This window comes from Amyelois transitella, chromosome 17 (genome assembly GCF_032362555.1).
Source record: "Amyelois transitella isolate CPQ chromosome 17, ilAmyTran1.1, whole genome shotgun sequence".
NCBI lineage: Eukaryota > Metazoa > Arthropoda > Insecta > Lepidoptera > Pyralidae > Amyelois > Amyelois transitella.
In genome coordinates this window covers 8,454,231-8,478,459 of record NC_083520.1, presented here as the reverse complement: position 1 = coordinate 8,478,459, position 24,229 = coordinate 8,454,231, and the positions used below count along the sequence as shown (strand labels likewise).

The 24,229-nt window shown below is 35.5% G+C and overlaps 1 protein-coding gene across 1 annotated transcript; it reads left to right on the top strand.

The window, feature by feature from the left end:
* Positions 1-4,639: 4,639 nt before the first annotated feature.
* Positions 4,640-23,589, top strand: LOC106134259 (transcription factor ATOH8). The gene is made up of 2 exons (XM_013334256.2): positions 4,640-4,879; positions 21,229-23,589. Exons 1-2 carry the CDS (start codon positions 4,831-4,833, stop codon positions 21,966-21,968), a joined length of 789 nt encoding a protein of 262 aa, XP_013189710.2. The 5' UTR covers positions 4,640-4,830; the 3' UTR covers positions 21,969-23,589.
* Positions 23,590-24,229: the final 640 nt, after the last annotated feature.

Below are 24,229 nucleotides of genomic sequence, written 5' to 3'. Positions count from 1 at the left end.
ATGGCATTGAGTTGAGGTTTATTTCACTGGCCTTTTTTAGTGTTATCATTTAACTGTGTAGATACTCGTAAGTTTATCAACTCGATTTATCGTCCAACTAATGCTCGCACGGAGTGAAAGGACTTTTTTAAGAAATAAAGTGGCAGCCAATCCAAACAGTGGGTCAATACTGTAAAAAATTAATGAGCCCTTAGTCTTCTTAATCTCAGTAGAATACGAGTATTTATTCTACTACGATGCTCTATCGACGTGCTCTGGCGCATTTATTTTTTACCTTTTTTTTACCTATTTGACCGCCTTTGGTCTAAATTTCTTAGTTTGACAGGCCGAGAGAAATTCAGATTACAGACTTGGTGTGGTTACTGGTTATCTGATCTTCCTACTTCTCTATCAACATAACCATGCTATGAATAAACTCTATGCTACGCTATGAACTATTTATTTCTATGCTGAATTAATTATCATCATTGTCTTATTATATATTAGGTATATTTACAAAATATCGTAATAGGTAAGTAAGTACTTAATTTCAGAATTAGGTTTAGGATTTTATACACATTTCAAATTCAAAAGTTTCGCCGCCAAACATTGCAACCAAGAAAATCAATAAGTACTCAAAATTGCAAACTCAACCTGCGCAAATTATGTAAAAATGTAAAGCTCCGTTAATTGCCAGAATCGTCCCCATTATAGCCACTGATACGCCTCTGCGAACGTCGTATGCACATCTGGGAGCAATGAAGCGCTACACGACCGAAAAATGTCCTATCTCAATTAACGATACAAGCAAATCAACACTCTAAATATATGTCAATAAAGCGGTGTTTCGTTAGTAGCGTCATTTACACCCAAGTCTGCGAACACCTGTTTCAACCACAGCATTAATCCTTGCATTCTACGATCGAAATTAGATTTTACATCTACGCTATAAAGATCAATTTGCAAAAGTGTCAGCGCTGTAGCATTCCAGTTTCTTAGGGATGCTCGCATAAATATCGATGTTTCTACTCTTGTCTAAGCGGCAGAGATAAGTTCTTCTCTGTCTTAACACTTATGTTTTTATTATTTATTGGTTTCAGATCAATCGGCCGAATGCTTGAATATGCGCTTGCCTTTTTGCGAACCCTTCTTGTTTTTATCGACAATTATACATGTTTGTGCAGTATATTAGATTTTTTGAGTATTATTTATAAAGCATTTGTAATGATATTGAAGATCGTTTAAAATAACATTCATTGAAATGAAAGATTTAAGATAAGATCAATTTAAAAGATAATGGATATCATCAATAAATCATAGCTACCTCTATTACCAAGCTCTGTGAGAAACTTTTCAATCTTTCGACAAACATGAATATTAAGCAGTTACAAGTAAGCGCAATTTGCTTTGAAATGAGTTACTGGTAGTTCATTTGCTGAGTCAAATACCAGTTGATCGACGCCAGGTCACGGGGCTAGTTCATAATACACGAGGTGTCGGCGACCAGTCGGCGCCATGGCGGTATAGCGGCGCCTTCTATCCTGCCACCTTCCTCATTCACGCACGCCAATATATGCCATAGTCACATCATCCATAAGACTCTATATTCAACAACTATCAACTCATCAGCTGTGATTCCCATCTTCAAGCGGAAATAAACTTTAACGAACAAGAAAAAAGGTAAGCTTTTGATTCGATTTGAGAATGTATTGAATTCATTCCTCGATTTTGAATTCCGTACGTCAAGTAAAAGAAAGCTCATTTAAAGGAAGATTATGTCTTAATGTTATTAAGACACCTTATGTAACGGTGATACAACATAATGTTATGTCTAGTCTAGCGTTGGACCATTTGAGTGCCGTCAAAACTTTGTCTCGTAAGAATGACTAATTGTCACTTGTACAAACATCATATGAATGCGCTTTGGCTAAAGAGAACGCGGTTATATTTGGAGCCACTTGCTCGCCAGGTGGCTGGTTCACTGACGTTGTATTAACTGGTAACATCCGAATTATAAAATGCCACGAAGTAATGTAGTGCTAAAATCGTGTTACCCACGTGATTGAAACATGTTCAAATATAATTATTAACAATATCGATGGAAAAAGCTGGCGTTATTTGTTCTATGTAATTTTGAACATCTTCCATTGAAATTTTTTGTCTTAATTATCATTCCTTTCCTAGAACTCCTGGTAAAACAACTACAAACTTTTCCAAATATGCCTTTGGATTTCCAAAAACAGCGTTTCATTCAACATCACACTTGCAGGCCTCGCCGGGTCATCATACAGCAAAAAACGCGCTAACCAAAACGCGACAAGATTCACGCCGCTGCCTGGCCCTGGCTAGGTGTCAAAAGCTTTACCTGACCGCTCCACGCCCACGCAGGCCAGCCACCACCGAATGTTGACCGTCTTACCGTCATTCTGTTTGTTTGGGAATTATCCTTTCACACCTTAATTCTGGCTTCGCTACTCAAATTATTGTTTAAACACCACACGCTCACGTTTCGGAATTGACAAGTCGGCTTAAATAAAAAAGGCATTCTTCAACCCATTAAAACCATAACGCCAATCAACGTCCGAGGATGCCTGACATGCGCCAAGCGGTTTACGATTCGGTTATTACTTGAATTAATATTGTGACCCTTGTTTGAGTACATAAAAATTATGGCAAAACCAGTATAAAGCGCTGGAGGCAAAAGTTGGTTGTTGTCCGCCTGGTTCCCCGAAACCGTGGAAATGTATTCACAAAAAGCGACGAAACAGGATTTTATATCGACATCGCCAAATCTGGACGCGTTAAGAAATGATAAAGAGGACGCCGCGCCGTACCACCTTCGAGGCGAATAAAAAAAGACAAGCAAACTTAGGAATCCTTAAAAACATGGAGTCAATTTCACAAATGTTTGGCTTCTTTCCAAGTAACGAATTTCATTTATTGCACATAAAAATTACATATAACTATTCTACAACTTAAAATAACTTAGGTAATGCACAAATAGCGGTAATTCACAACATCATGAGAGCTAAGTAGTTAATCAAATTAATTAAGTAAATAAAATATTAGGATACATACCTGAAATAACTGGTTATCATAATTTCCGTTTGGTTTTCCACACAAATTTCATTCGGCGTAATATACACCTTATCTCTATCGGCATAATAACGATGATACAGCGAAAGCTTATCTACAAATGACTGGCATGATATTTTCATTTGGAAAAATGTTCAAGTTCATAGATACATTGTTTCCATTAAGAATGAGTATGCTTCAGATAAACATTACCGTAAATTAAGATATTTCGTATCACGCGTACTAAGATTTTATACCGGCGGTTGCACCATATTGTGATTTGAATGTTAAAGATAATTTTCTTTTTCTTATCTAGAAATTGCATACCGCTAACAGCTTCCTTTAATTGGGAATGGTTTACTATATTATGTCATATCTAGATCAAGACTATAAGTTGGTATTGTTTAAAATAAATGAGGATAAGTTTCTCCAAATTAAAAAAGTCATGGTTATAGAAACTTATTACATATTTAAAATAACAAATGCAATGATAATGGTGCTACATGAAAGAACAGTGCCCCTCTCCTTTTAATCATTGACAATGTCACCTATTCATTAAAAATCACAATTAAGCACATATCGTACGCAAATCGTGCGACAAGCGTGAGTCACGGATGCGCACATGTGCATGTGGAAATAGCCTGCAAGTTGAACAAATGTCCAGATACAACGATACAACGCGGCCACGACGGGTCGCCGCCAGCGAGAATGCGACCGGCTGGCGCTAGTGATGTGAAACATCGATAGTTTATATCAAAATATTGAGTTTTAAAATGTTCTCCATCGGTCGTATTGCTTACGAACAATTCTTTCTTCTTTAGTTCTTTCTTTGTTGTTACCCAGAGGTTACCAACAATTCGACGATATAATTTTACGACCTCAGGCGTTCAGCCGTTAGGACTGTTCATCTGTCTTAAAAGTAGTACACTAACGACGAATCGTTCGAAAATTAAAAATCCTCGTAAAACGATTATGTCATCGAGCTATTCATAACAATTTCAGCCTTCAAATATTTTACATAATTTATTACCAGGTAAGTCAAAAACAGTGGAAATAAAAAATGCTTGAGATTCATCATAAAGTCTAGAAATCTGTTATGTTTAAGAAAATAGATTCCATCAATAAGCCTCCTAGTATCCAGTTAAACGTGGCCTTCGAGTCTTGTAACTATTGGGTTTGTCTACCCCGTATTAAATGAAGAAGTGTGTGAAGATACTGTGAGTGCAAATCACTGCGGTAGCTCTATTACTCAAAACCAATATTAGCCAAGTTGTAATTTTTAAAAAGAAATCTTAACATGACAAAGTGGCATGATGATAATGATGAGTCACTACAAGGTATGCCTGATTAGTCACTACAAGGTATGCCAGAAACTGCAACGCAAAAAGTTTGTCTTTTCAAAAGCTCAAAACAATAAAAACATACAAGTACGATAAAATTCCAATAATATCATCAGTATCGGGCGCATCTCTAAGGGCGAGACTGGGCTGGCGCCGGGCTTTTTACCCCGTCTTCTAGCTGAGCCAACTTTGCGATGCGTTGCGTTCCACGACGGTTCCGTCCGTCAGTCGAATGTTATCACATGCAGTGAGCGCACGCCGAGGGATGTGCGTGCGCAACGGAACTATTCCGATACACGTTCGATATTTGAAAACAATGACTGTTTAGTGTTTTTTTTTTTTTTATTAAGTGTCTCACGTGCCAATAAGTTGCCTTGGAAAGTGTGTTAGTTTTTAAGGATAAAGAAAAATTGGATTTAAAGGATATTCGTCCGAGATGTCATCTTTCATTTCCACTTCCGCGGAGAGCCAGCCTGAAGTTAAAAGTTGGTACTTCCGGTTTTATTTTATTATAGTCATCAATATTTATATAAGTATGCACCTATGCGTCCTTCTTTTGGAGCTTTCTGTTACGATTACGATAATTAACTTTGTGTACAAAACATATTCGTTTAAGAAGAATTAATCATGCTTGTGCTAAGTTGTATTCAAATATTATTATTTTTACTAATTTATTTCGTAAATATTTAAAACTAGCAATATAAAAGTTATAAAAATTTAATTAACTTAAAAGTTAAAAATAAATAAACTTAAACCCGTGTTGTTCCCGGCACTTTAGAATAGGACCACTCCATATCTTTTCCATGGATGTCGTAAAAGGGGAATACGGGAAAGGCTAATAAATTTGGGATTCTCTTTATAGGCGATGCTGAATGGCGATGCGATAGCAACCGGTTACTTTTCGAATTTCGATACCATCATTTAGCCATACAGTGAACGTGGCCTTTCAGTCTTTTCAAGACCGTTGGCTCTGTCTACCCTGCAAGGGATATAGACTTGACTATATGTTTAAGTAAAAAGAAGATTTGTATTTTCTCCAATATTTATCAGAAACGGTTCAGCCAGCAGGACCAACGAAATAATAGAAAAAATATTATCTTGCCTAAAAAAAAATAAACAATCGTTAGTTAAGTGGGCAATAAAAAGTGCATCATACAGTTCCAGTACCATTGTGTAATAATTACCTTTTTGTAATGTTTACTTATCTACTTTGTTACCATTATCATAAAGATAAGAGAAGGGTCGATGTCAGAAAATCCTAAGCAAATAACAAAAAAAGAAAGACTTACAATGACCCCGTTATATTTGCCTGCAAAACTTGGCCAGGTAGTCAGTCCACTTTAAAAAAAAAGAATTAAAAAATTTTTTTTTTTGCATCGTTATTGTTTTACTCTTTTGTCTGTTTGTTTTTGAAATGCCGACATTCACATTACAAACAAATATCTGCAATGAGCACACTGCACTGATAATTATTATGAAACAATATAAATATTTTACATAATGTGAACGTTTGAAGAGAAATCGATATATAGATGCGTAATGTTTCGTTAGATTTTAGTGTATATAGTTATTTATTTATGTATAATATATTTTTCTGTTTTACTCAAATCCGAGGATGCCTAAAACCGGACTAAGTGGACAGAGAAAAGTCGGAAGGCGGAACCCGGGGCCCTAAACTCTAGATAAATTAACGAAATATGTAAATTTCTATTTTAATTTTCGTTACATACATATAGGTTTATATAGTCACGTCTTTATCCCTTGCGGGGTCGACAGAGCCAGCAGTCTTGAAAGATTGAAAGGCCACGTTTAGCTGTGAGGGCTTAATGATAAAATTGGGATTCTAATAGTGACAGGGTTGTTAGCCAATCGCTTAAAACAAGAATCTCAAGTTTATAAGCCTATCCTATAGTCCCTTTTACGACATCTACGGGAACTGGTTCTATTCCTTTTTTAAATTGGTGCCGGGACTATACTTTCATTAAATATATTTCCTAGCCCACAAATCAAATTTAAACTTGAGGACAAGTCTGTGGAAAAGGAGTTTCAAAATGGTGTTCACAGAGTCTGATTGGGTAATTAAACAAAATTATAACTATTGCACTGAGACTGTATCGAATCGTAGTTATGATGACTATTGTTACATTTATTTTTACAGATGTAATGAAAAAAAAAATATGTTTGTAGTCGGTTTATATCGAATTCATTAATAACGAATACTAAATAATGGTAATATCCGTCTATTTATGTGTAAATACATACAACTTACTACTTACATCAATAATTAAAACAATTCTAAGCGCTAAAAACAATGGGGTATAAGAAAAACGGACAAAACACCGCACATGTTTCGGGGGTCGCACCCTTGTAGACAAGTGGATATTATGACAAATTTCCCATTGCTATTTGATAAAGCAATATGGATCTTATGCTGTTTATTATAGAAACTACCAGACACATATCGTTAGTGAAAAGATTTTGTTTGTTTGTTCACATGTGCACCGCGACAGATTTGAATAGCTGCCGTATGCGTTCCTTCTTTTTAGTAATTTGTTTGAGCTGTCGATTTTAAAAATACTGTTTCAAAGGAATTTATGTAGGTAGGTACAGCTTTGTATAATTTTTAGTAGGTAGTTTGAAAAAAAGTATATCGAACTGTTATCGTTTTGTTTCTATTCACGTGTAACAACCCTAGTAAATGCTACCAACAAAATTTATTCTTTGCAATGCTTACACTTCATTTTGCCTGTTAATGTCATTCGAGACTTTCTAGATTTTGAAAACTATGATTAATCAATGAAAATTAGTTTTTAATTGGCTCATACATAAAAACAAAAAATAATTTTACCTATGACTCATTTATTATGAGGGATCACCATAGCTTTAGGTAATTATATAAAAGATAAGAAATTAATTAAATACAAAGCTATTGGTGTTTAAAATTGTATAGCGCACTGGCCGCTTAGAAAAAGGTAAATATTTAAAAGAAGAAAAATAGTGATTCCTTTGTTAATTTTCACAATGGCAAAATACCAAATATAATATATACCTACCTAGGTATATATTATATTTGATTACTAACTAAGGTTGCCTTATGCTTAAAGCACATTTCGAAAATGGAACAATAAAAATTAAAAGAAAAAAGTACTACTGCATCCGGATTTTAATGCTGTAATTTTTTCAACACATTTATGTGCACTGTAAAACAATAAAAAAAAAACAATAGTCCGGCGATAAAATGAGTCGTTTTGCCACATGTCAAGCCTGTGACGTCAGAACCCGTTTGGGGACCAGATGTTGGGTACCAGATGTGATCTGTAGTATCTATACGCGTTTGTTTGACATATGTACAGATTACAATCGACTACTGTTGAAGTGTTGGAGGACGAAAATGTTGGTGCAAAGTGGAATTGTCATGCTATGTGCTGCTGACAACCTCGCTATGTGTATCCCTATGAGATTAACATTATGATAGGTGCGGTAAAATTTCATCTTAAATATTAGGATTAGATACATACTTACATATATTTACGTCTATATCCCTTGCGTGGTAGATAAAGGTAATTAAGTCTTAAAAAGACTGAAAGGTCGCGTTCAGCTGTGTGGCTCAATGATGGAATCGAGATTCAAACAGATCGTTATTGCTAGCCCACTGCCTTCAAGAAGAATCCCAAGTACTTGCCCTTAGTCGCTTTTTAGGGCATCTATAAGAAAGATATGGAATGGTACTATTTTAAAGTGTCGGAACCCACACGGCATGACTTAGGATCAGATGTTGAACAGATCAAAGCTGTGGTTTAAAATTACAGTCAAAATGACATGAGTTAATATTGAACGTGCTCACGGATACGAATTGCCTGCTTAATTGGTTAGAACAAAAAAAAAATTGTTTACGACAGATTCTAAATAATGGTGGGGTTTTCCAGTGGCGCGGGCGCAGAGCAAGCTAATGTAAGACACAGACAAAAACATAGCTTGTCTTGTCGCGTGGGTCAAAAAATGAACCGGATTCTATTATCATTACTATTTTCAATGATACATACATGCACGTTTTATCCCTTACGGGGTAGACTAAACCAATATTCATAAACCCACGTTTAGACGAACATATATAGAGACAGTGACAGGTTGCTAGCCCATCGCCTAAACGAAGAATCTTTAAGTTTATGAGCCTGTGATTATTACCAAAAGAGGCTGGTAAGAGAGTCTACAGTTTTTCAAATAAGTTATTTGTTATATTTTTTTTCTATGGCGTTCATAGCCAGAAAAGGGTGGTTATTAATTTTATCAGAAAAACGAAAAATCTTGACTTGCTGTACATAGAGGTGCGACCTTTGCTAGTGGTGGGCACGTGACATGGTTCACGTGAAAAGCCCTATTTGAAAATAGTCGTAAAACTGAAATGTACATACGAGTTGTGTTGTAAAAAAAACGGTCACATGTACTCGTTTATTCGCAAGGTTGAACAGAGTGAAACCAGGTATTTGTGGTTAGTTTGTTAGAGATAACGAACCTTACTATCACTTCACTACCTATTATAATGATGTAAAGTCCCTCTATTTTGTTTGTTTGTATGTACGCGTTAATCTCGGAAAGTTATGTATAGATTTTGTTCCTGTTTGTAACGGGGTTTTCTGAAGATTTATATTTATAAATGCTACCCGTGCGAAGCTGGGCTGGGTCGCTAGTAATAAGACAACTTTTTTTGGTTTAATGTATATTTTGCTTGATAGAGTAACAGATGTAAATACGAACTGTATATACCGCGTTATCTATACGCCTCTTACTACGTTGAGTAGGAAGAGACTCCCCCTTTCAACTTGCCATGATACCTGCATACTTCTTTTGTATCATCCACATTCAATCTTTCAATGCAAGCTCTTCGGATTAGGGTAACAAAATCTCGTATTAAGTAAGAAAGAACTAAGAAGTAGCCATTATTTGCATAATAATAAATTACGTTACAATACATACATTCATAAAATCACGCCTCTTTCCCGGAGGGATAGGCAGAGACTACATCTTTCCACTTGCCACGATCTCTGCATACTTCCTTCGCTTCATCCACATTCATAACTCTCTTCATGCAAGCTCGGCGGTTTCGGGTACTTTTGACCCGACCCTTTACCAGGACGTCCTTAATTTGATCAAGATACGTTCGTCTAGGTCTTCCCACTCCGACCTTTCCCTCCACACTCTACGTTACAATATTCGTGTTATTACCCGTCATTAGCTGTATAATAATGCATTCATGTGGCGATTGGTCCGCATCTGTCCGCCTCATGTCACACATGACAACATTAACTGTTCACTAAAATACACATCTGGTGCAAATTGTACAAATCCACTGCAGCCTATTGGAAAAATAACACGCTATTGTTTTATTACGAGGCAGGGTAGGATCTAGTCGTGGAAGCTTTGACAAAGTTTCACTTTAATTCCCTTAAATTTAAATTGGATTTCGATGTAATTTTACATAAATATTTCGTTATAAAATCCAGATAACATTTATAACACAAAATAAATAGGTAGTCTATGTTGTCAGTACTTTGATGAATTCTATCAATATTCAATGTGTTCCTTATCTTTACGTGTTGCGTATACAATTCGCCGCTATGTTTCAGCGCTTAGGTTATTTTAAATATCAAAAATAATTTAATGCTTTCTTTTCTTATAAATTAAAAAAAAAGAAAGTTCCTAGTTTTCTCAAGGGACTATAAGGGTTACACGTTGACTTGAAGGGGTTAATTTTTGCATAAACATTAATATTAAAGGGATGACGTAGGGAAGCCAAAAATTCGTAGAAACGCACAAAGGGAGGAAGCGATTGGGTGGGCAGACAAAAAAGCATCCTTGCGTCGCTTGACACGTCCATCCTTGCTACGGATACAAAAAAAAAGTATGTTAAAAAGACTTCAGAAAACATATAAGTACGGTAACAGGGAAATGACTCTGATTTAAGAATGATGTGATTTTTAAGGCTTATAGTGGATAGTACCTATGTGTTATAGAAAAGTGATATATAATTATAAGTGATAATAATTCTTAGTGTATTGCATAAACATGCTGTTGGCATTTAAATTTAGTGTAACTAAGTAACTTGTTTGTAAGAAAATTACGGTTTAAGTTTAAACCTTGGGGTATTTGTATTATGGTGCTTACTACATTTGATAAAAATTATCCATTGCGCACATACCGTAAATAACTTTAAATTTTCTTTATGCCAATCAGGAAAAAAAATCAAATTACGATACTTCACATAATACCTGAGCCTACGTCATATTTAACAAAAAAAAATATTACTTGTTGGCAAAAAAATTATAATAGAAGATTAAAATGTATAGGTAGTAATACCATTTGAAATATTTTTTTTTAGAAAAAATGTCTCATTCTGGACACTATTAAAATAACACAGGTGGTGGGTGGCGCGGTTTTTGGCTACTTTGCCTATAAGGGGCTAGTGTGCAAAGCACTTTATGCTCGTAAATGCCGCAAAACCATGCGCCGGCGCAAATAAAGTGCAACAAGCAATAACATCGCATAGATTTCCGCAGGAAATTACATTTTTATCGTGTGTTCGTTTGCTAAACTACTTTCGCAATTGTTTTAGGTCACATATATGTAGTTACAACTGGCAGGTTCATCGGCGCAAAAAATAATAGCTACAGATATACAATGACTCCTCTTTCCCGTAGGGGTAGGCAGAGACTACATCTTTTCATTTGCCACGATCCTTGCATACTTCTTCCGTATTACCCACATTCATAACTCCTTCCATGCAAGTTCGTCGGTTTTAGATACTTGTATGCATAATTAAAACTGTAGAAGCGTATCCTGACAAGTTTTTGGAACTTATGTCGATAATATGCCCAGTATTTTATTTGTAACCTTCAAAAACATCACTTATTATTTTCCGTCCTGAAACCGGTTAAAAGAGTTTTGGGTAAAAAATTGCATTGTTTATGGTTTAAGGCTAATTAAATTCATTGACCCATAAATTTAAAATATTTGAATTAAACCAAATGAATTATAATAGACACGAGGCAAACGGCAAAGGTCATGTTTACTTGCATATTTTCCGAGTCGACAGCGCATGCGCGTAGTTACCTTGTAGGGGCGTCCGATCTCATATATTTTACATGCACCGCTGATCATTTTATAATGGTGGAAGAAACATCAATGAACATCATAATAACTTTATCTTATATTAAAGAAAAGAAGACCCGACTGACAAATCAATGCAAAGCCCAAACCGCTGGATCTAGATACTAAAAATTCGGCATGTAAGTTCCGTAACAGGGTGCATTGAGATAGGATTTCCCGGGATTCCAGCGGGACGAGATCCTTCGTTTTACACGGGCGTAGACACGCGCGGACAGTTCTATATAACAACAAGTCTTACTATGTACTTACTTAAATATAATACAAAATTTAATCAATGCAACTTTCTTTTTTTAATCTATTTGAGATTCTAATAGGTATATATACCGGCCAGTAACATTTTCAAATTCACAATTTTCCATTCTTATTTACTTAAAAATCTTGTATGTTATGGCCATGTTTATGTTTGTCGGAACGATTGGCGTCATCGCATTCCTACAGTCACATTTGCATTAATTCGCCAACGAATCAACTGAATTGGAGATTACTTCAAGATAAATTGCCCGGTGATTCGACGCCGGCGCCATATTTACCTGTTTGTAGGTGACAATATCCGGGATATGACAGCTACGCTGTTGCTTAATAGTTATTAATAGTGTACTAATGAAAAAAACGTATACCTAATTATTATTAGTAGTACATTATTTCAAAAAGGTAGGTATGTCTTTAATATTAAGTAAGTAAATCATGTTTTTATTGACACAAATATCGAGTTTGGTTTAAAACATTTAAAAAAAGAAGTGACTGAAAATATGCATTAAAATGTTTTCAGCAGGGTTTTTAATTTGTAAATACTAGCTGGCTGTTTGAACTTATGCAAGGATTTTTAAAAAAATCTAATTTATTGACCGCCAATTTGGCGCCAATTTGAGGTTGCCTCTCGCGGCCAATGGCGCCAACCCGCCATCCGTTTGGTCGATGCTGTGGGTGTTTGATTCGCTATTTAGAAGGCGTTTTTTTTTCTAAATATAGTCAAACCGGTTGCTTATTTAATTGCCGCTAAAAGTCGTCGATCCATATCCGATTACGATGTTGCCTAAAATTTCACTTATTTTAAATTATGTGACGTACTTAGTTTAGAACTTTGTTTAGGTAAATGACTTTTAATATAATGAATTACTATTTTCCTATTTTATTTGTTTAGCTATGGGTAAATTGAGACTAATACAACGTATACTTAACTGTATTGAAATTACGACAAAATTATGTAAGTAGTTAAATACGGAACAAAAATATACTGTCTGTATCAAGACAAGTAGAAGATTAATGTTTGTTTTTGACAATCATTACACACTGATCATTTCCATATGTTTACCCCGTTGCAAAAAGAGGTTACTAAGTACAGTTGTTCACGAAAAAGAAAAATTACTTATATAACTGTCAGAAACAAAAAAATATTTATTTAAATAGTTATTAATGAAAAACGTTCTTAAATCATTAGAATGTTTGAAGAAGATTTATGTGCATATAAAATTTAAATACCCTTCTTTGATAAATGATCACATCTGTATTTCGGGACGGAGTGTACAACTTCGCGTCCACTCCGTATAATAAGGGTCATTTCGGTCTAAAATCTATTCTCTGTCTAGGCTTTATTCAAATCTAGGCTATCGGCGATCCGTAACAAATGACATCTGACAATGTGTCAGAGAAGTGTAATTTTTCTCGTCTAGCCAGGTGGTAAAATCCATTAAACATGGCTTGATACGAAAATCTGGACACTTCCCAGTCGCCGGGAGTTCCAGCATCAATATACTAATGCATACCAAATATTAGCACTGTCTGAATTACATTTATATAGGAGTTTGAAAAACAAATCTTAAATTAATAAATGTATCACTTAATAGTTTTAGGTAGTAAGATAAATCGTAGGAAAGGCTTATAAACTTGCGATTCAATGAACTAGCAACCTGTCACATTATATTAATCTTACATACATACATATAATCAAACCACGTCAATATCCTTTGCGGGGTAGACAGAGCGAACAGTCTGATAGGCCATACATTGAAAATACTGATAGGCCATACAGCTGAACGTTGCCTTTCAGTCTTTTTAAGACTGTTGGCTCTGTCCACCCCGCAAGGGATAAACACGTGTTCATATATACCAATGTTAAACTGTAGAAAAAAGTAGTACAAAAGTATCTTCAAGACGCGCGAGCCAGGTGTATAACCTGAGTTGTTGAGTCTATGCTTCTGAAACAATCATTGTTTTGACTCTGCCGGACACTGTTCCAATGTTTGATCAGTTGGTCGACGTTAGCCGTTGTGAAGTAGGTTCATTGTCTATTTATATAGTAATTGCTTCGCGTTATGTAGGCAACATTCGGTGTCTACTATATAATTGGTCTGTTTTTCATAAGCAATACGGTGTGAAAGGTACAAATTGGTTTGATTGGAGTAAGTACCTACAAGCGGTGTTTTCTTTGTTTGTAAACTATTTATTGCATTATAATTGTTAGTACTTCTTACTAATGAAAAAAATAAATATAATATACCTAAGTACTAACTGTTCGATGGTTCTTAAACTCTAGCTTATCTCAGTGATTTTTCAGCCAATACCTGGTTACGGAATCATACTTCCAGTGGTGGTAACCAAAAGTAAGCTATCTTTTGTTCCAAAGAATTTTGTTGCTTCCGTGCTGGCCTGATAGTCAAGAAATACGTAGTCTGAGCCAACAGTTTCTCTCCTCTTCTATTATAAGCCATTCAAAAGAAGGTGTATAATCTTGGGACTCTTTTGCAGGCGTTGGACTAGCAACTTTATCATTCTGTCTTAAGCTAAAGTTGCCCATCGATTTTCGTGATTGAGTAATTTTCTCTATCTACCCCGTAAGGGATAAAAACGGGATGCATAATGTGAGTTTGTTACACAATCAAAGTTCTGGCCAGTTGGTTAGTGTCTATGGCTCCGACTAGACGGGCGCCAATATGTCGCTGTTATACAAACTTATATGTTTACGAATTGCACTCCGTAGGTATAACATTTTTAATTTAAATTATGAAGAATAAAAAAAGTTTCATCCAGCAAGGAAGACTCTTGCTAGGAGAAACCTCTTTTAGAAAAGAATTTGATTTTGCACATGATCTGCTAAGGCTTCTTACATAAATAAGAAGAAAAGGTAGCGAACCAATTAATTCATACACGTATGTCGGCAATGTCTAAGTTTAGTCTTAAATGTCAGTCAGACCTTAAGAATTTTTGTATAGATCAATATCATCAAGACGAGATATATTGAGTTTCTGTTACTGACTTGTATCGACTTATAAATGCGACATTTTAGAAAAGTAATAGGTCAGCGGATAGTGAACCGACGACATAGAGGCGCGAGGGGTACAAATTAAAGAAACTACACATGTGTTATCTTTTTCAATACATGAAAGTACAGTCACGCTCATTTCATTTCTTTCTTTCTAAATTTTGGAATTTGACCAAAGAAATTGACATAGGATACGTAATTATTTGTCGAGCATGAGTTACTACGTGTGTAAGTGCGGTTTCTTTTTCTTCCTTTTTACCCTTGGAACACTCAAGTGGTTCACCTAGGCGCGAAATTTAAGTAATTTTATCTATAGTATCATACGTGTTATGAAGAAACCGAGTAAGTTGTGATCTGCGAGCTGTCATGCCATGTTGATAAATCCCTTAAGCCTAGACTAGGCTTCAATCTCTTTTTTTGATATATCTATATCATCAAAATATCCCAAGCACCGGATCGCCCTTGCCCTTTTGTGCCCTCACTATTTTGTGGTGGCAGGCAGGCCGGCGCCGCTAGTAATGTTTGTTCGGAGAAAGTCGTAACAAAATCACGACTTCTCATACATTAAGCTTAAGAGACCGTGCGAATATGTAACCGCCGACACGACATTACTAGTTCGATCATTTTTTCTTGCGTTGACCGCTCATCATTTTCTCATTTTTGTGTTGTCACGTAAGTGAAATTCCCATAATTATCAACCCACAAAGGTAAACCACTTGAAATATAAACCGTACTAGCTGATTTTGTAGGTACCTACCGTAAGCAATTTAGACAATAAGATAGGTGCACTTTCGATTGTCAAAGCTATTGTTAGCTCCTATGTATGTAGACCACCCGATTTTAAATTTAAAAACAAATTTTTGTATTCAAATTTCGAATCCCGCCAGAACGAGCATGTGAATCAGGTGTATCAAAAGTGGAATTAAAAAAATAAGATCCACTTAAAAAGGGCGCCTTTTTATGGATGGCGCGTTCCGTTTCTGTGAAATTTGGCGCCAGATTTGTATCTTTGGAGTCGAGAGGGTTTTATCTGGTGGTGAGATCGACAGTGTTCGACGACGAGAGGGCCGCGGCGCCCTTTACGAGTCTGCTCTTTGTTTTAACACGTCAGTGTGAAGCGGCGTAATGAGCCGGCCTTTGCCTGGTTATTGTGGCTCGGTGATATATTATTCTTGTTTGGGATTTCTATAACCCAGTCATTAATCAAACATTTGATTCGACAACAACTTTTCAATGTGGTTCCTACCTTGGGCGGCGGTTACAGATAATATGTAATACTTAGATTCAATTCTGTAATGGTCATGATGGAACTTCGTTTTGATCATACGTTAAGATAGTACCTAATTTAATTTTACTTCATAAATTTCTGCTTGACTAAATACCAATCTACCATTATAGGTAGCGAAAAATATATGACGCACGTTTTTTGCTTTTGTGTTTTTTATAATGTTATTGGATACAGGCCGATTCCAACCGTTCAAGTTTGAAATTTTTTGAGGGATATATCAATCTGCAGCATTAGACTTTTTGGTACTAAGTTCATAATAAAGATATACAAAGGAGAAAGTCCTTATTCTTCTCTTTCAGAAATAACATATTTCACTACGTAGGTAAGTATAATGAATTCCTTAAAGAAGTATAAGGCAATTAAATCCCTAATCAAGCGTAGGTGGGGCTTAAACGGCATGATCGTTATGTATATAAAAACACCTGTAGTGTGAGAACCTTTGCTTCATAAACTCGTAACCCGACTGATCATTTGCGCCACACCACGTCTATTAACTTATCAGGAATTTCTTTTTATGTCTTATGTTATTGTTGTAGAGTTCAAAGTCGCATATGACTGTTGTTAGGAGCTGCATTTTGTAGGAACGCCTCCGCGGCGCCGCTGCCATTCGATTATGAGCCATAAACTAATTCCGGTAGCTGAACCATTAAGAACATACTATTATCTATATTGGAAACTGTTGGTATAAGTAGCTTTACTTATAGTAGATATGTTATAAAAATTTGAAAATTTTGATAGTCACGCCATTTTTAGCGATGGTTTCATTTGTATCGTCTAAAAATTTAGCGGCTTTATATGGCTTAGTTTTTAAGTTATTATCAACTGTTCTTCTAATCGTAATTTGGTTACGTTATAAATTATTATAATAATAAAAGACAATTATTCAATTTGATTTAGTAAAATTTTATAAGTACTTTAATTAGGTATTTCACCGGATTGCTGAAAGCTTGAAGTAATTGATCTTCATAGTTTCTCATTATTTGTATTTTAAAATTGAGATGCCCAAAAGGTTTGATATTGTACCTACTTATAAGCAGTAACTGAAATTCAACTGATGTGGTAAATGATATGCAATAAAGATTTTTAATTTAATGCAAACCAAGTTGCTATGTTATCTACATAAATTAAAAAAATACTTCCAGTTAATTTAAGTACACAATGACTCTGAATCAGCCATTTTGCCAGGTGTGATACAATTCTTATCAGTATTTATTGTATAACAGATGTGAAGATGTTTCGTGAATTAGTCTTGCCAAACGAAGACTTTAAAATCGATCGCACTAAAAATGCTCTTATCCACTCTAATATTGACATTTGCATTCTTTTCTTGTAGTAAAGGACTTAGTAATGTGTATTGTTGTAAGTAACTAAAGGACGCCCGCGTCTCACGAAAAAATACGAATAATTACCGCTAGGATTTCGGGAATTCATCTCTTAGAGCACCTTTAGACCACATAATTAACCTTCATGGCAAATTTCAAGTATTTTGAGCCAGCGGTTTGGGCTATACGTTGTTGGACCGCTATCACCGTCTAATCGTACAAGTCAGTCATTCCTTTTATATATATAAATTTAAGGTAACATTGATATTAAAGATAAATATCTTTATCGGTAATTATTCGGATTTTTTCGTACTACCTACTTCTATCTATTTATTTATAAGTATTTTTATACAAATACATAGATAGGTGTAGGCTAGTAGAATTACGAAATATTACCTCCTGATAATACAGCCTAAAGCCCAATTAAAATTACGAGTATTAACAACTGGAGCCGAGTTCCAAAGGTACTCGTAAGTATTTAGTAAAAAAGCGAGGAATGCAGACCACTGGTCGCTCTGTAATGTGATTTAATAATCACTACGTCGACCATATGGGCGCGAACCTGTTTGGTATCACATACACATAGCGACGGTGATACCGGCCGCAGGAGGTATTATGCCCGTTACGATATATCTTGAGATAATTAGTATTTAAAGCGAAGTGTAATGGTATTTTTAATTTTATTCGAAATAGATATCTTGAGATATAGTTTTAGTTAGTATTTATTAGCGCAGCGGAATGGAGAGTTTGAAAACATAAACGCAATTAGCAAGAACGACTTTTATTTATTTTGGTTATGCTAGATATGCTCCTTTACACGCGCATATTTTTAAATATATTTTGAAGTAAAAAAAAGACATAAAAAGTAAAAGTTTTTATGTTTTTCTTTTACTTCAAACTCTCTTTAAGGTAATATTGAAAATAAAAATGCCCATTGGGTGGACCTCCCAAGTACATAACAAATACCTTACAATTTTAAGAGAAGAATTTAAAATGTTTATTTTACACGCTTACGTTTATTACACAAAACAAATAACTCAATCTTTGACTAAAACGTTAAACCGTGACATGCCGTGCCCAGCACAATGCAACATAACTTTAGTTAACACCCAATAAAATCTCGAGAACAATAACCCAGTGTGTAGCGCGGATTGTGACGTCATGCGCAGGCGCCGGCGCCAGAGCAGACTCCAACCTTGTCCTCGGGTACAAACCTGATCAATTTCTAAACATTCTTATCAATATTTAAATTGTTTATACCAAAATTTTGTTGGGGTAAAACCCAAATTGATATGTAGGTAATGTTTTATTTATATCTGTTTAAGATAGGCATCACATCTTTTTTCTTACGCGAGGTTAAATATATATTTATTACTATTTTTGGTCTCGCTCTTTATTCTATAATACCTACTAATTTTGAATCTAGTTGTGTCTTTTACAATGTTATCATAACTAGTGTAGTTGGGAACTTTTGGGACGTTTTAACAAGTTTTTTTTCATAAGTGTAAATAAGGTATACCCTATCAATATTCAGTTAAACGTTGGATGTTACTTTTTGGACTTGAGTAATTTCGGATCATGTGCTCTTGTTTTGTATCCGTCATGTTTATCACAATATCATTATTCATGTTTTTAAACTAACCATATAAGAATCTATATAGGACTTAACGCGATACAGCCCAACAAACATTTAGGCGACGATTAGAGCTTATTTTGTTACTTAGTGGGCTACAAAGGCATTACAGTAGCAACACTTATGACTATTGGCGATAAAGTGGCGTACCAAGTAACGTATATCACTTCTACTTATAATACAGAGTTACAAGCGCGACAATTAGGCGAGCTTAAAGGTTATGGATGTATTATGGCAAATCTTAACACTGTTGTACATGCACGGCATTTTGTGTTATAGCTTTAAGTGAATCTTAGAACTCTAAGATCTAAATAAGAATAAGAATTAGCTACTACCTCCAAAAGTGCTATGCAGGTGATAATAAACTCTTTACAAGAACCTAAAGTTGCACAATAGCGTTAATAAGCGCTACCAGCCTTACAATAGTGTTTATTTAATCTTATATAGAACCAAATGCTTGAAGTTATACAAAACTCTCTTGCATTACCTTAAGTCAAATAGGAGTATAATTTTTCGCTATAACAGATCCTATAGCGTCTATTGTTACTTTTTTGTGACTAAAGGTAAAGTAATAGCGCTTAAGGTCACTACTGTATTTCTTATATTGACTACTTGTTTTTGACAATGGCGTCGCAACCAAAATAAACAAAAATTGTTGTAAATACGTGGAAAAGTTTTCAGTAAATAGACAACATATAATATGTAACATATTCACAGTGTACTTCCCTTCGCAGCAAAAATATGCTTCCTTTCTCACCATACAATATCACTTTTTTTTGTTTAATATAAAAATCATTAGTCGTAAACTTATAGCCATTGAAAATAAAATTATTTATTATTAGATCACAAAATTAGTTTAATTATCTTGAATAGCGTTCAGACCGTTACAAAACACCTATTTACCTCCCTTTTAGCGCTTGAAAATATAATTAACGCCTTTGTATCTCTACTGTACCGCTTAAGGAGTCAGTTGACGCTTATTTACCCCTCTTGTATCGCTAAGAGATCCTGTTACCGCTATAATAACTTTCTTATAGCACTAATTGTACCTCTTAGCCAATTACCCTAACTCTTGTATACCGTCATTATACAACCTTAAGTAATATAAAAATTGTGCCCAATTCGGGGGTAAAGTAGGGTTAGAGCGCGCTCTAACACTAATTTGTTACACCCATAAACCACTTTAGAATCTAGTTAGCGCTTTTATAGACTTATTATAAATCTCACTTTAGCGCCTAATTGTTACTTGGGAGACTTTGGTGAAATTTTGTTAGTAACCAGATATCAAAAATGCGCTACCAATTTTCTGGAAATTCGCACAGGAGCAATGCCTTGAAAAAAAAAGATATTCTTAATAAATAATTGCAGTCCGCCACGATACCAATAAACAAGACTCGAGTTACGTCGTCTGAAAGCGCGTGGGCTTGGCGACGCCTTAAGGCTGCGTTTCCACTGAACCGGAGTGCACAGGAGGTTAGCGGTGTATGATTAGTATGTAGCGGGATGATACGATATGTTGCGGAGTGAGAAATAAACTGATATCCACTTACCGCTTCACTATACTCCGCTCCGCTCAGCTTCAGTGGAAACACTCATCACTTTACACGTGTCTTCATCTTTACTCTCCGTTCACTCCGTTCCGTTTTAATGGAAACACTCACTGCTTTTCACGTCTTTTCTCTCCTCTCCCCTCCGCTCCGCTGTGGTGGAAACGCAGCTTAAAACTAATACCACACTCCAGTCATGCCCAGCCTAGACCATAACAAGCCGGCTTCGTTTGTACGTCTGTTACCTTTTTGTCGTCTCGTAACTTCCGTGAGCCATATAAAGCAACGAATTAACTGCTGTGGGAGATCGGAATTATAACCTTGTTTCGAAAGAATAAGGCTCATTGAGTGATGGTTTGTTTTAGTTTGAGTTGTATTTCGAAATTAATTATTTGGTACGAGTACCTACGACTCATAAAAATCTAACATTTTTTTCTGATATCTGTGGGTAAACTTTAATACTTAATATTGGAAAAGTGACTTCAGTTTTGATTAAGACATCGTTTTTATTCTATATCAATCCTCATCCACTAATAAGAGTTGTTTTTAGTACCTATGTCTAATCTATGCTTATATTATGAACTATCATCAGTTCTTAACAAGTAATTTCTTTTGTTACAGATCGTATTTTAGAAAGAGACGCTGGATTCGTCTCTGGTGGAGACGATGATGATTCCTGTTCGGGCCCGGCGCATTCTGACGACTCCGGAGTTCGCCTCGACTCCCGCGCCGAAAGCGACCGGCCCAAGAGAGAACGCACCCCCGTCAGGCTACAACCACCCAAAAAAAGAATAAGACTTAGTTCCAGAGAAGACCTCGCTAGCCCAGAAAGCGACGCCCCAGCCAGCCCATTCCGACCCTGGTCCTTCACAGAAGAACCACAGAACGAACCTCTCTCTTTAGTAAAGAAAACTAGTGAAACCACCCTCTTAAGACAAAGAAGAAGACCCTTAGAACCTCCCCCGCCTATTCCCCCACCGCCGGTACCGGAACCCAGACCGGGACCACCGAGAGTACCACCCCACCCAGGCGTAGTCGAACCTTACAATGAAAAACCTAAACCCAGGGAACAGAGGAACTACAAGAACATGACCAGGGAAAGGAGAATAGAAGCCAACGCCAGAGAAAGAACCAGAGTCCACACTATAAGCGCAGCCTTCGACACTCTTCGGAGATCAGTTCCTGCGTATAGTCACAACCAGAAACTTTCCAAATTATCGGTTTTACGAATAGCGTGCGCATACATTGCTGCTTTATCAACTGCGATAGATCCTGAAGCTGATTTATCGACAGCAGTGGAGGCCGTGACGCAAACGATACACACGGAAGGGAAGCTACGGAAGAAGAAGGATGATCCGTGAAGGAATGGAAGTTAGCTCGTTGGGTTGTGATTCCAGACTAAGCTAGGCCAGAAGAAAGCTGATAAAACCTGCGTCGTGCCATGACAGGCCCTATAAAAGCAATTTAATGATAAAACGTAACAATGGTTGCCTATGACCGAATACACCTAGTTAGAAATTTCCAGGATCCTACCAATCTACCAGGATCTATAGACAAATTAGTCGATGACTTAACTCCGACAAAAGAAAAGGCTTGTGAGGAAACGATTGTGTGAATTGGAAAGAAAAGTAGAAAATGTTTGTCTGTCAGTCACGGTAGACATAACTATACCGTCCTATGAAGCCTGAATTAATGTTTCATCTGTGTTAGTACAAAAACGACAATAAATTTGCATGTATCTGATTAGATTGATGTTGTAGACGATTTGACTGATAAAGAATTTGTACGAAAATGTTCCTGCAGTAATACCTACTTATAATTATGTAGTTTTTGGATCTCGCATTACCTAATATAAAAGACGTTAAGGTTTTAATGATAAGGGTAGTAGCAACAACACAATCAATTTATCGATAAATCCGTTAATTTGTAAAATCATATTTAATTTAATTACCTGTTTTTTTGACTGATCTATGTGTCATAGTGTTATGTTTACACATAGAGATGTTAAAATATCATTTCTTTAAAATTCTTAACAAACTTTTTCCCTTTTAGATATTTCCCATCCTTATAATGGCCTATATTAGATGATCTGTATTAGATGTAGGTAATGTTACATTTAATGATAATAATTGATGTTAACCATTCCTCAATTCCAGTATTAAAGAGAATAAACATTCTAATGATGAATACATAAAATTGAAAATGTTCGTTATTATGTATTCATTATAATAATGTTAGTTAATCGAAAAAGTCTGTTAGTTTGTTTTTCCTAGCTAAAACCGCTGTTCATTAAAAAGGAAATAGACCCAAATTTTACCGACTTTAAAATGAGATTTACAATCATGTTTTGTGGCGCAGCAGTGGAGGTCCACGCAGGCAAAGCCTCAGGCAATAGCTAGTGTAAAATATATTTGGCTTTAATAATACGTATATTTATTGAAATCGAGTCAGTAATTTTAAGCAAACTGTATGTATGTAACTAAATGTAATTAATGCATTTCCTGTAAATAATAAGTAATTAAATGCTGTGTGTAAATAGAAATCTTTATTTGTGTTAAGTTAAAAAGCTGTAAATTTACAGCCTTTTATGTTCTTATTTCGGGTTTTGTTTTGTCGTTTTTAATTTGTAAACATGAAAATGTTGCCACTTATTGATGTCCCTCATAAGCTATAATAGTCCTAGAGGACTCTTATAGAATTACTTGTTTAAGTTTTATCGACGTATCGTATTTATATGACCTATTCGACGTTTATTCCCAGAAAAAATACAGCCTTTTAATCATTGTGATAATAAATTATAGGTAGGCTGAAATATAAAAAAAATTGCATTGTGTAACGTAACTAAATGGAAAAAATTTCAGTATACTATTTCTGACTAGGAACCTATTTAAATTAATTAAAACCAGTAATTGTGAAGTGGCAATACTGTAAAAATTAAATTAAGATGAACAGAGAATAAATGATGAAAAGTACACAAAACTATTTCCTTGTTTTAATTTAAGCCCGATTAAAATGACAGTTTGTAATTCAGTAGTCGGACTCAAAGTCAATATGAAAATGAAGCAAAAGATTGAAGGCTTACTTTATGGAAGGTGAAGTGCAGTCAGAGGAAGAGAAGATGGAAAATGATATTAGTAAAATATAGAAGAAATAAATTAGTATTCAAAAACGAACGGACAAAACACGCAAAATCTTCTTACTTGTCAAACAGACATTTTAAAATTTTCTCGTCCGCCCAATCAATGGCGGGACGAAAGAGTTCCGTGTTCATTTATATATATAAAAACGGAACGGTTGTCCGTTTGTTCCTTACATTTTATTTTATTTATTTACATTGATTAGATTCAAAATGTGATCCTAGATCAGCCCCCCTTGAAAAAACGACATTATAACTAAACATAACTAGTATGTGTCGGGTGCTTCTCTTCCCACGCATTGTATAAGTCAATGAAGGCAAAGATTGAGGGAAAGGCTTTCCAACTTGGGACTCATCTCTTAGCCGAAGAAAAAATAATAGCATGTGTGGCGACATCTCTACGCCACAAGTGACAACAATCACGCGACGATATCAGCCAATAACAGCGAAGAGTGTAAATCGCGCAAGCAAAGATAAAGACTACTT